We start from the raw sequence: 14077 nt of genomic DNA on the forward strand, positions 1-14077 counted from the left end.
AGATATGGTAATTACCTACTGACCAACACAAAGACCTGGTAAATATATCACGTTTTATTTGTACGGACAGGTATTATGCAATATAAACACTCTGAAAATACAGCTCAGCATCTAAAATCCAATCTAAAGTCACAGAATATCTGTGAATCTGTCATTATTGAAAATTGCTAGTTATTATGTAGCATTTAGACAAATACATGTTCATCTAAGCCTTGAGTTTTACAAAAGTAAATCATTGTACCTATATTCTTTTACATGAATTCATAATAACTTATTTGAATACATAAAACAAAGATCAACGTGGGTAACTATGTACAATTTAATAAATAATGCAGTTAGGTATTCTCAGTGGCATAAGGTTTGCTAAAATGGCTTTATTTCCTTGTATGCCGCTTAAATAACTGTTACAACTGAAGAAGCCATTTCTAACTAGGAAACTTAGAGATTTAGCTAAAAATTATCAAAACAAAAACACATGAAAAAAGAACAAAAGGACATTCAACTGATCCACAAGCTTCTTCAATGAGGAATTGTAGTTTTCCTAGTAGTAACAGTAAGTCTGAGAAGCCACCTCAATGTGCCTCAATGTACTGGTGAATACATGATGCTGTGGAACCATCTACCTCCCAGGGATACCAATCAACTGGCACCAATCACGGCAGGGCTTAGGGATGGGGGGAGGGAGGGAATAAGGGAGGGAGAGAGGAAGGAAAGGGAAGTTTAGTTTGTATGTACAAGTATGTATGTATTGAAAATGAAATGTTACACATGGTTAGAATATTCCCCATTTCTGAAAAATGTAATCACTAACTCAGATTGCTAACTGTAATGCTAGTGGGGTCGAGGCCGGTTATCCATCCAGTGCCACGGATTCTGTGGATGAATAGAGAGGAGTTGAGGAGGTGCTTGACATGGAGGCTGGGATTTCAACTGGGATTTTCTTTCAAACAGGGAATTTAATGCACACTGCTCACCTGCTAAATGATGGCATCGAAAACATCTTCAGCTAACTCCATGTTTTCATTTTGTGCAATGCGTGCAGATCGGATTGGAAAGGGGGAGGCTTAGGGGGAGCTACGGCGAAAACCTTAGGGGAGGTGGAGACTCGCCAGTGTTCTCTTCCTACACCCTATAATCTCAATCGGAGAGATGAGATTCTGGGTTCCAAAGTTAAGAAAAAAAAGCCATTCTTGTTTTCACCACAATAATTTAATGGACCTTTAACTTCTTAACCAACAGTTTCGGTCAACAGACCTTCATCAGGGTGCTTCAGGTTAACAGCGTTACTTACAATGAACGCTTGGAAGATGCAGCCACTTGGCCAATGAGATACATATATACTGTAACAGAACAGAAATATAATACCATATATGTGCTCCATCTAGGTGCTACAGTAGTTATCAAAGTCTAGCTTAGTTGGCTGTTAAATAAAATAAACATGTCTTTAAGATGCACTACATCACTTTTTGCCTATAAGGGACATGCAGGAGTAATAACAAAAAAGAAAAGGTCCCCAAAGTGTGACCCGATTGGACAAAAAGGGGCAGACCTCTACCACCCACAAGCCAGGTCATTTGTTAACATTTGGGGTACAAATGTTGAGGAAGCTGAGGATTTTGTGGTTTAACGAGGTAAGATTGATTCATATTATATATCCTTTGTATATGAATCATACAGTTTAAATTCAACCCAAAATGTAAGGTAAACAATTAGCAACTACTTCCTTTAAACCACCTTCTAAGTCTTCACAAAAAAATGCTTTCTGTTTTTTTGCCCAAAAGTGGTCAGGTCCTTATTTAGATAAGAAGCGCTGACATGACCAGGCAGAACAGTTTTCACCAACAGTAACACCAAAAGGAGATAAAAGCAAAACAAATAGACAACTAAAATACTAACACACTCATTTACAATAAATGGTTCACACAGGCGGCCAAATTATTTCACCATTTTCTTTTAGAAATTCTCTGCAGAGCTATACCAATGAAGCCTTAAGCTGGGTCCACAGTTAAGATGTTGTGTCCTTAAAACATATGGGGCCCCTTACGAGGTTGCTAGTATGTTGGCGGCTAAATTGCTGTAACTTCCTTGTGCTACAAATTTCAGACACGACCCGAGTATAAACCACTGCCCTGGTAATCATTTATCCCACTTGCAACGAAGATAAGGACTTGACATTAGTTAACCTGAGTATGTTGCGGCATTTGCCCAATACGATGTCTAGACAGCTGTCTGAGCAGAACTAGTTTGCATTGCGCAAGGAACAAATCGTGTAGTGTGCTCTGTTTGTTTTGCACTCAAACAAGTGGAAAAAAACAAGTTGAAACAAGTGTTTCATGAAGCCATATTCAGTAGCTGCCTGCAATTAAAAAATTGGACAGCATTTTTTTTTTCAAGCCTAATTGAAGCTGTAGCCTACTGTATGCTTAACTATCTGGCTGAAACTTCATAAGATATTTATAATCACCACATTTCTCACAGACGAGGTATGAGTATGAGTGCAAGAATTAAGATTTTAGAGAGTCAGCAGACCAGTGTGTTGCATGTAAAACCAATGCCATGATATATTCATACACATTGAATAATAGTTAATACAAATGAAAATATCAATCGCGACGATAAATAGCAACGCCTATTGACAAGGACGTGGAAATATTTCATAGCATATTGTTGTAGTCTAGAAATAAAGAAGGTGTGCTTTTAATTTCCTGGGCCAGACAATGTAGCATTCTTGTAGACGACATTCTACTCTGTCGCTCGTTCCTTAAACCTTGAATTTTTTTGTCGAGCGTGTTGCGAAACATGTCCTTCCACAAGGACTCTTTCATGGCATGCAGAAGGTGAGATAAAACCATGAGCAACTGCTGCGCAAGAACATCCGATTAAAGCCGGTTTAGGCCCAGGCAAATGGACGTCGCAATTGAGTTCACACTTAAACTTTCCAAAAACACACTGCTGTGGTAACAAACTCAGGACGTTATGGCATATCACATACGTTGCAAGTAGCCCATGATTTCAACAAGGATCAGCTGTCATTATTCATCATGTCATTGTGAGCTACACAAGAAGAAAAAAATAAAACATCTCTAAGTCATAAGAGCATAGTGCACCTTCCTTCCTGTAGACATCAACGACCGGTTGGTGAGGGAACGTTCTGTTTATACGTACTGTAGTGGTAGCTTCTTCGGTCCGGAAGGGATGTCGTTTTAGCAGGGATGTAGTCGTACAACAAAAAACTGTGGGTAAATACCGGACGCTGCTGGACACCAGTGAAAATGACAAGTTGAAACTATTCTCCCTGGTTGTTGTTCCTAGTTGTAAACAAAGAGTGTCCCTTGGTGATAGCCCTTGAGACAAGGACCACTACGACAAGTGCCTCTAACCTCCAGTCGTTATGGCTAGGTTCCAGTGAGGGACTGCAGGCCTGCTTGGGCTGGTGATTGTGCATTTCAGGAAGCAAAGGTGGAATAGGGCATGGCGAGTCTTCATGTCCCCTTTCGGAGAGACGTGGAAGCAGAAGAAGCGCCACTCACCTGTAGAGGACACAGAGAGACACAGGTGGCAACAATGTCAGACTAAAAAAAAACAATTAGTTGGTCGAGTAGGGCATAGCTGTCCATAAACGTTGATCACACACTTGTCACATGCAGGTCCCAAATAGAAACACACACACACACACACACACACACACACACACACACACACACATACAGACATACCTGTACAAATACTGAGTAATTTAAAAGATTAAGAAAATGAATATACAGATGCAGCAAAATAAAAATAAAATGTTTGTTGCCACCCGGTAATTATGCAGGAACCATGCAGGGCTAGGCTTAGTACCACGAGAAACTGAGGCAGTCTGCAGGCTGACCTCACACACATTAGTAAGCGGTTGCTAGATGGCGCTTTGAGACTTCTTGAACCAAACTGATTGATTGATTGATTGGTTGTTGTGTGTGTGTGTGTGTGTGTGTGTGTGTGTGTGTGTTTGTGCGTGTGCGCACGTGTGTTCGTCCACGTGTGTGTGCATACGTGTGTGTGTGTGTGTGTGTTGTGATGTCTTAGTATTCCAAAAAGTGTTAGAGGAAGAAAAAACACGAAATAAAGAGAAAAACAGCATCAACAGCCAGACAGACAGGTAGAGAGGTAGCATCAGGGAGGGCCTGTATGTGGTCCTGATTGACAGCCTGATGACATGCCATATGGAGACGCCGCCGGACTGTTTACCCCGAGGGGGACGTCAAGGTGTTTTTTTTGGTTTTCCTCTTTTGCTGTCAGCTCCTCAGAACAAACAGAAAAACAGACAGACAGAAGAAGAGAAAAAAAAACAGCCGTCCGCCGCAGACGCCCAAGTATCGCTGCCTCGCCTTCCCCTGAGCCGTAGAACAAGAGTGTGGTCCGACAGCAGTCTTTTGACATGTCAGGTTACAGAGAAGCCATAGAACGGTGACAGCCACACACGTACTGGGGGAGGGGGGGGGGGGGGTGGTGGAGCTCTTAATTCCGAAGTTTTAGAAGTTTCAAACAACTCCTCATTGCCTGAACGTTTCTGCACGGCTGCATGATTTGAAGAGGCGGCCACCAGAGACAGATAGGGGAAAATAAGTGAGTCCGCCAAGTGCTTTTCGGGACCAAAACGGCATTCATCACTGAAATATGTCTTTCAAGGGATCTCATTCCCTGATCGCTACCAATAAACATAGTCATTTAGAACCATTACAATAATTGAATGTTCTGGACCTTTAACCAAATTGGTATTGATATGAAGGGAATAATGATCAAGATGTCCAGATCAATGTTTATGGCCAGATTACAAGACTTCTGCTACACACACACACACACACACACACACACACACACACACACACACACACACACACACACACACACACACACACACACACACCCACACACCAATGAAGAGGAAGGAAAGGGCATACTTGGAGAGGAATGGAAGTCTCTGTCGAGGTCTCTGGAGAGGCATGAACTTCATTTTCAAAATGTCCGTTGAACTGCAGCATTGCTGTAGAAACAAGAGAGGGAAAGAAGAACGATTTGAATGAAAACAATAACAAATTAGAAGTGAAAAACTGAATCTTTTCAGAGGGTTAAAACGGTGCTTCCTTCGACTGTCGCGGTGCAGCACAAGTAAACTCTGAATATATAGTGGAAGCACAACTTTTGTTCAGTAGAAAGAAAACACGAATAATTGATACAAAAAAATATATGAAAAGCATTGATGTTTCAGCCATGCTTAAAATGCAACTTTAGATTTATCTTGTTAGTCAGCACCTTGGGTGTGCATTCTCTCACTCCTTATGGATCAAATAAACATTACAGTTGATTGCGCTATTTATTTATTTGAAAGCAAACTCGGTAGACAGGCTATTGGCTTAAAACAAAATCACTTCCAGGTAGGAGATGAAAACAGCAGCTTCATCTGCTTGTTTTTGCTTCCAGTGAGATGTGGACAAATGATGACATGCATTGGCGTGAACAGTTGATGGTCACTGCGGCGATGACAGCTTATTAGCATGCATAACTGACGTCTGATTAATAATGTATACGATTCTTCACAGGTCAGTGTCACAACCAAATATGTTTGTTAATAATGGAAGGACTGCCAGCCAAGGTCAAAAAAATGTATTCTCGCTCTTTTTACACGCAGACACACACACGCACACACACACTCACTCACACACACAGACACGCACATGCACACGCACACACACACACACACAGGCACGCACGCACACACACACCTTATGTAGAATCATATCTACATTTTCTGGTTGGTTGGATAATATTTAGTCTTAGTGTGTGGCATTACCTGTGTATGACCTGTTTTTAACATGTATGTGTGACAAACTATTCCCACACTCAGTATGGAACCAGTGGAGAACGAGTGGGGTCTTCTTGTTCGTGACGAGTGACCTCAGCATCACCCCAAATTAGCATATGCCAGAGGCAGCAGAAACAGTATTTAATAACAATTATAATACATATTTCTAGTCAGCTGTATATTTATACTTCCACCTCGTCCCTATGTGTCATTGTCCTGTTATTTAATTGAATGTACTGTACAGTATGTGATGTGTGGTAATGCTGGCCTTTTGGGATAGGTCTTACTTGTAAAAAAACATGTTTTAGTTTTTATCAGATCACCTGTATTAATAAGGGGTAAGTAAATCAGTCAATAAGTCCACTGAAAAACATATTGAGAAAGAATAGTTCCATTCAGTGCACTCACATGAAGAGAGAACACATCATTAGTATGTCTAATGTGTCATTAGGTGTGTGTGTGTGGGGGGGGGGGGCTCTCTTCAGGTGGGGGCTCCGCTGCCTTCAGGGCCGTGGATGAGGGCTGTCTCACTGCATCGCCACGGCGATGCTCTGACAGCCCTGACGCACGGCTGCCTGGGAAGTGGCGCATAAATTACTGCAAATTAAAAAGCTGGGCCTCTATGATGTGCCCTTGGCCCTGCACTCCAGTGTCACATGTCAGGTGTGCTCCTTTCTCTCTCTCTCTCGCTGTCTCCTCTCTTTCCTTTATGGGTTTTTTTTTTCTGAAGAAAACCTTCTGTTTTCTTCCATTTCATTGATGTGCTCTTCTTAATTTTACAGGAAGGCTTTATTAAATCAGTTTCTTTCTTTCTCTGTCTCTCTCTCTCTCTGTCTCTCTCTCTCTCTCTCTCTCTCTGCCAGCTCTAGTCTTTCTCCTCCTTTCTGCCTGCAAGGAGCTTCTGGATGCTCTTTTCCCAGCTGTCACCTTCGTTCAGTCGAATCTCTCTGATGTTCTGGGAGTGGAGTGTACAAATTAGTATGTGTTTTGTGTGTGTGTGTGTTTGTTTGTTTATGTGTGTGTGTGTGTGTGTGTGTAGGACCTACAGCCCCTCAGGAAAGGACAGTGTGGAATTTTTTACAGCCTCCTCACCTCCTCTGTCTCTCAAAAGCGCGCGCGTGCACACGCACGCATATACACACATATTTAGCTTTTTTTTTTATTTCATCCCCAAATCATTGTAGAGTAACTAAGAAAAGCATTAAAAAATGCTATGTTGAAGGGCCATTGACTTCTATTGGTTTTTGTTTGGCCTTCAGGGTAAGTTTCCACAGCCAGTTCATACAGGAGCTGAGTGTGCAGACTCAGAGGCAAGAGTGAGTATTTAAACAACTCTGAACCTTGGATTACAGTAAGGTAAACTAGACTAGTTACGTAAAACATAGACTATTTTAAGGTAAGGAACCATCTGACTATATGGTAAAATAGTGAACTATCAAATCACAAATGACAAGATCAGAAAGAGGTTGAAAGTTTTATATTTATCTTGCTTGGCATTTTTATCCATTTGCAAAAAGACACTTGAGTCTGCGTGCACATCATGCTTTTTTGCTCGGGCTTCTTTGAATCCATAAAACATAGTGTAAACTAAGACAACAATGATGGACAGTGTGTCTGTGCCTTGAGGTGGACATAGCATATTCATACACCAGACCCCCCCTCCCACCTCCTCACCTTGTGAATCAAGCCTCGGATCGACGAAGCCCCAGTGCTGGTAGAGGACTGCCAGATCATGGGGGCTGTAGTTTTTTAAGAGACTCATTAAGTCGATGTCCATCGGAGTGTTCCCTGCCGACTCCCTCTTCCCGTGAGTAAGGGCGGTGGGCGGCATTAGATACCCTCCACTGCCATACGCCCCAAATATGTTCATGACAGACCACAGGTCGTGACCTTTGGGTACTGCAGGGGAGTCCCGTGATTGGCTGTGAGGATGGGGCTGGGTATGGGTCCTGTCTTGGGTCAAATGAGGGGCGTGGTCAGTCTTGTTTTGACTCCTGGCCAATATAAAGCCCAGACCCTCTTGTGGAAGGATGCCTCCCTCTGTGGTGAGACGTTGGCTTCTGAACTTGGGACTACTTGTCGACTGTTGGGTGAAGCCAGGGGTGCTTTTCCCTTGGACGCTGGTTGACGTGGTGTTGGCTTTGGGGTGGGCGTTGGCTTTAAGCCTGGAGCTCTTACTTCCCCCCTCTGCTGTGTGGCTTGGAAGGCTCGACTTCTTCTTCTGAGGTAGGAGTGACTTCCAGCTTTCGGGGGGTGACCTCGTCGTGCTGGACTGAGGGGTCTTTGTGCCGGTGCTGGCCTTCGTTGCTGCCCTCTTGAGGCTGCTGCTAGGTGGTTGTTGTGCGGAGCCTGGGGGTTGTGTACGCTGGGTGCGGGGGACAGGGAGGGCCGGGCAGTCCTTTCCCTCCAGGAAAGGCGGAGGACCTGTGCGTCTCCCAAGGGTTGCCCCCGACGGCCTGGGGCCCTTTAAGCCGTTGGCGTTGGGTGCCCACTTGGGTGCCAGGGAGCTGGCACCATCCACCTTGTGTGCCACACGCTGGTGAATCCAGAGCACCTCCGGGTAGTGGGTGGTGTGGGCGCAGTATGGGCACTGGTGTTGAACCAGGCTGCCTTCTGATGGTGACGCACAGCTAGGAGCGTCTTCTTCCTGGGCAGTGGGAGGCGCGGACAGGTTGAGGAGACTGGCATCCACATTGGCATCCCCTTGTCGTTTGATCTGTGCATTCTGTGACTTTTCTCCATGGCTGCTCGACACTGCCCTCTGCTGGCCTGGAGGACATATGTATGGATTCCAATAGGGCTGACTACTGAGCAGTGTGCTCCTTAGCCTGAGGTAGTCCATGTACCCTGAGCCTTTGGGACCGCTGTGGCTTACGTCCTTCAGAGTAGCTGTGTGCTGATTATACGCATCCCAGATGTCCTTGTGTTGCTTGTGCATGTGGGACGTGAAGGAGGAGGTGTCGGTGGTGTGGAAGTCACAGTGCTCACAGAAGTATGGCTTTTTATCTGTGGAAAGAGCAAAGGTGTTAGGGTTAGGGTTAGGGATAGCAATGTTTGACTCAAGTTTTCTGAAACAAACAGGCTATTTTACAGGATAAATATTTAGTGTATTTCAAGGTTTTAGTGGTTTCGTGCTGAAACAACATTTGTTGTATCCCTGTCATAATCTCAGAGCTCTTGTACTGCACACATACACAGATTGAGTCTGTTTCTAATGTCAAACTTCACCATTGAGTGTAAACAAGAAGAAGAAGAATGAGTAAATAGTCCGTGACTGAATGGCTCAAGACCTGTTCCCCAACAGCTCGTCTTCATGTGCGCTCTCATGCATGTCTAATGCAACCTCACGAACAAATGTACTTATTTATTTATTTACTGCGAGAGAACATGAGCTGCACTCGAAACACGTATGTGCATTACAGTGAAGGCTGGTGGAGGTTAGAAATCGGAGGATGGGCTCATTGTGATGCATAAACACACGTGTTTGATACCATTCCTCATTACATCCCATGCATCACAATGAGCCCATCCTCCGATTTCTACCTCCACCAGCCTCCCCTGGTGCATTATACATTTTTACCCCCTGGTGCATTACCCATCTAATTAGTAGCCACTGAACATTGGGTGATTCAGTTCAAAGTTATAGTAATACCATTGAGTACCATTGTGTACCACACGATGGTGCCATACAGTAAGTCATATAATGACTGTTTTTAACAGTATTACTAATGGGAGAAGTATAGGCACTGTATGGTTATATTGCAACTGAGGTGGAGATTTGGGGTAAAAAGCGTATCCACCACCACCACTTTTAAGGGCAATCTGTGATTGGTACATCCATTGTTTGACTTTTAAACTAATGATATATAACCACTGATTCTTGAAGATAAATAACTTATACCTGCGTCATGAGCTTAGTTTAACTGTCTTAACCAGTGAGGCTGGTGGAGGTAAACTTTATTTTTTACTATTATCATTCAGTTTTTTATGTCCCTGCACCAACCTCACCAAATCAATTTCCTGTATGTGCAAATATACTTGGCCAAATAAAATAATTCTGATTCTGATTCTGACATTGGAGGATGGGCTCATTGTAATACATGGAATGATTCCATGCATTATAATGAGCCCTTCCTTTGATTTCTACCTCAACCAGCCTTCACTGGTCTTATCCCATCAGAACCCAAAATATAGGTTTGTTTCACAACATTATTTTTAAACAATACTTTTTTTTTACAAAAAAATGTTAAAACTATAAGTTTGATCTCATGGATGATCAGTCCAGGCATCCAATGCTCTCTTTCTGAAGGTTGGTGACATTTCACCAGCCTCCTCCCTCAGCTGTTTACCAAACAAGTGGCAGGGAGAGCACTTTGTTGTTTGAATCCCAGATTGCCCCTTTAAATGTCCGAAATGTGTTATGAAATAAGGACTTTGGCACTTTGAATTGCAAGGTGCAAATCAAAGTAAAACATGAGAAGTTTCATGTGAAATACTAGGCTCATAAGTGCAGAGCAGTAATATGCCAACTGTGGCATACTTGAGCTCATAGGCTAATATACACTCACTGAGAACTTTATTAGGAACACTATACTAATGCTGGGTAGGGCCTCCCTTTGCTCTCAAAACAGCCTCAATTCTTCATGGCATTGATTCCACAAGATGTTGGAAACATTTCTTTGAGATTCTGGTCCATCATGACATGATTGCATCACGCAATTCTTGCAAATTTTTCAGGTGCACTTTCAAGCTGTGAGTCTCCCGTTCTACCACATCCCAAAGGTGTTCTATTGGATTCAGATCCGGTGACTGGGAAGGCCACTGAAGAACACTGAACTCATTGTCATGTTCATGAAAGCAGTTTGAGACGACTTTTGCTTTGTGACATGGTGCATTATCATGCTGGAAGTAGCCATTAGAAGATGGGTAAATTGTGGCCATGAAGGGATGCACATGGTCAGCAACAATACTCAAATAGGCTGTGTCATTCAAGTATTAATGGGTCCAAAGTGTGCCAAGAAAACATTCCCCACACCATTACACCACCTCCATCATGAGACGGTGTACAATTGTTCATAATAAAGTGCTCGGTTGAGTGTATGTACAGTATGGAGAAGCATGCATTATGCTGAAATTTGTAATTCAAATCCAAGGACACAAGAGGTCTCCCTTCTCCACAGTAAAATATTGGATTGCCCATAACTTCAATGCAGGATTGAGGATGAATACAAGGCAATCAAATTAGTTACTTTATGTTTACTTTTATCATTCAAAGACAACATTCTGGAGTTGACATTTAGTTGAGTGATATTTATGTTATTTAGGAAAGGTACTGTCAGACATATTGTACCGATGCCACTGTGTTTCATCATTGTTGCTGAAATAGTGAGCTAAAATGCTCCTTTTAAGCCTTAAAAAACCTGAATACTGAATGAATACTAGTATGTGTCTTTATTTAAAATGTCTGTAAATATTGCTGACAGTGGCTTTAAGAGAAAAATAAATAGATTTTTTTCTCATCTTGAATTTGAATTGACCTCCTGAATGGACTGAATTGCAAAGGAATTGAAGCCCAGCACTGTTACTGACATGTGAATAGGACATTGATTGTCTTACCTCCAATGGTTGAGTCCATAACATTTTTCTTCTTTATGGAAGAGGCGTATAAAGAATGTTCTGGCCTTGTTGAGTTGGACTGAGTGGCAAAGCTGTTGGTTTGTTTGTTGAAATGCTGACCTTCTTTTATCTTCTTTTTCTGTGACACCCCAAATGACTCCGGACTGAGCACGTTCAACAGGCTACGGACACTTTTAGCATCACCCTGCTGATGAGCAATCCCATCGCTGCTATCATTAACCATACTGGAGTCATTGGCATGGCTGCCGCCACCTTTCTTCTTCTTGCTTTGGGAGGGGTCAAGCTGCTTCTTCCTCTTCTCCTGCTTCAGCGGCACATACACACCCTTCTCTCGGTCGTACGCCACCTCTGCATCAGCCAGCCTCTCCTCCCAACCCAGGCCTTTCTCTGTGACCTCCACCACCCTTCCCCTGGTGACCAGCTGCCAGGCTTGGTAGCTGCAAACCGGATCCAGCTCAGGGATCCGCTTGCCCAGGCTCCAGACCGCGGGCGCCTCCCCAGCTCCTGCTGCCCTGAGGTTCAGGCATTCCAGGAATCGCCTTTTAGCGACGGGTGACCCCGAGTCGTCGGGGTCCTGCTGTGGCAGTTGGTTCTGGACGTGGCTGCTCTGTTTGTGGATCCTCTCGTGCATCCGGAGGGTCTTGCGGTCATAGAAGAAGTTTCCGCAGCCGGCACACAGCTCGTAGAGGCACTCGTCATTCACCAGCGTAGCCTGCTCCTGGGGCACCCCGTTGACGGTGGCCGGGGGCTCGCCGTCGCCCTGCGGCTGGGCCTTGGCTCGGTGGATCCGCATATGGCTCTGAAGGAACCAAGCCTGGCGGAAGCGGCGGCCGCAGATCCGACAGCCATGGTCCAGAGAGCCTCGGTGCTTCTTCATGTGCGCCTTGAGGAGCAAGTCCTGGGCAAAGACTTGGTCGCATGACCCACAGGGGAAAGGCCCCACGCCGTCCTTCCCGTCATCCACTCCATTCTCCCCCTCTGGAACCGAACCCTCAACCGTTCCCTGAGGCTCCTCTTGCTTGCTGGCTTCCCCCGCCTTGTTCTCGTCCTTCCTCTTGGGGCCTTTCTTCTTCGTTTTCCCATTGACTTTGTGGTTCTTGGCAGAGGTGTCATTGGCGATGTCAGGGGGGTTATCCAGGTGCTTAGGGTCTTGCTCCCCATCCCCATCCCTCTCCACCTCCATGCCCTCCCCTTTGTTGCTCCCTTCCCCAACACTATGGCTGAGCAGGCCCAGCTTGTGGCTGCGGATGTGGGCCTTCAGGCTGCCCTTCTGAGCAGCCCGGTGCTCGCAGTAGGGGCACTTGTAGGGCTTCTCCCCTGTGTGTCTGCGCATATGCTGTGACAGGGAGCTCAGGAGTGGGAAGCTCCGTCCACAGAGCCCACAGGTGTGGCCAGAGGTCACGTCCTCCTCCATTTCACTCTTAATGTCGATCTTACGGCCTTTGTCCTCCATCTGTTCAACCTCCCTGGGCTGTGGTAATAGCTCAAGCGTATTGTAATCCCTGATGAAATCAACTGATCGGTTGTGTTCAAAGTCATAAAGTCCTCATAATGATCGTCGAGAGTGATTTCGCTGCTTTACTTTTCATCCTTACTTCAGTCGAGGTAATTTCCTTTAATCATCACAGATTTCAGGGCTGCTGCATCAGGAAACCTGGAAAACAAAACAAGAACATCTAATTAGGTCATATACACAAAGCAACTACAGACAGAGCAACTGCTGTCAAAACTGATAAATACTCTATATTATACTGTCTATGCTTGCAGTATAAACCCCTTAATCTCTCCCCAAAAGAACTAATGACTGGTTCTTCAAATAACTGAACAAGCAATCAAACTTTGTAGCAATTCTGTAAGGGCTGAATCCTAACAAACTAACTGCGTGTGTAACTAAAGCCAGTGAGACTTTTACAAACGCAGACAAGCCCAATTAATGAGAATATCTCATACTGCATTGATAGACTCTCCATGTCACGCTATCTTGATGCAATGTCCACTGCATGATACTAGCTCTCACACAGAGGGATGCGACAGAGCCCCATCTCACCCTCCCCTTCAATGTCTGAATGTTACATTTGGACACAATAGCCAGACGTGGACAGCACGGGCTGTCTATTCTTCAAAAATAACTTGCAACGATCATGATTTGATTTTCGCTAGATATATCAAAAAGGCAGTTGTGGTCCTGCCAGAGCTCCACAAGTTTTGGATTTTGATTAGATTATGTTATTGACCATCAATCGTGCAAAAACCTCCCATTTCCCATAAATTCATATTACACAAAATTCCTATAAATTCCTGTTCATTTTGCAACCCTAATCTGATGACAGATCCATTTTATAGAGGAGCCCCATGAGTCTGGTAAAAGACAAGATAGACCATGTCATGATTACTGCCACCTTTCAAATGTTCTTCACAGTTAATTGCATATGGCAATGAGCGAAGATCCACACATTTTTGCAACTATGTACTGAAGTAAACAACACAATTATGCCTCATCACGATGGTGCACTGTGTCGCTATATGCCAGTGAGTGCAGTTAGGTGATCTTTTCATCCACTGCGTGTGGTTTGTGAATAAGACGCATTTTTAGCCCAT

The 14077-nt window shown here is 44.1% G+C and overlaps 1 protein-coding gene across 1 annotated transcript; it reads right to left on the reverse strand.

Moving 5' to 3' along the window:
• Nucleotides 1-3482: 3482 nt before the first annotated feature.
• Nucleotides 3483-12932, reverse strand: LOC310812144 (zinc finger protein 516-like; the record flags this gene model as incomplete). Its single annotated transcript, XM_083680564.1, has 4 exons — nt 3483-3530; nt 4941-5023; nt 7517-8848; nt 11579-12932. The coding sequence occupies 4 exons, from the start codon at nt 12930-12932 to the stop codon at nt 3483-3485; spliced, it is 2817 nt and encodes a 938-aa protein (XP_083536690.1).
• Nucleotides 12933-14077: the final 1145 nt, after the last annotated feature.

This window comes from Argentina silus (genome assembly GCF_951799395.1).
Source record: "Argentina silus genome assembly, chromosome: 11".
Lineage (NCBI taxonomy): Eukaryota > Metazoa > Chordata > Actinopteri > Argentiniformes > Argentinidae > Argentina > Argentina silus.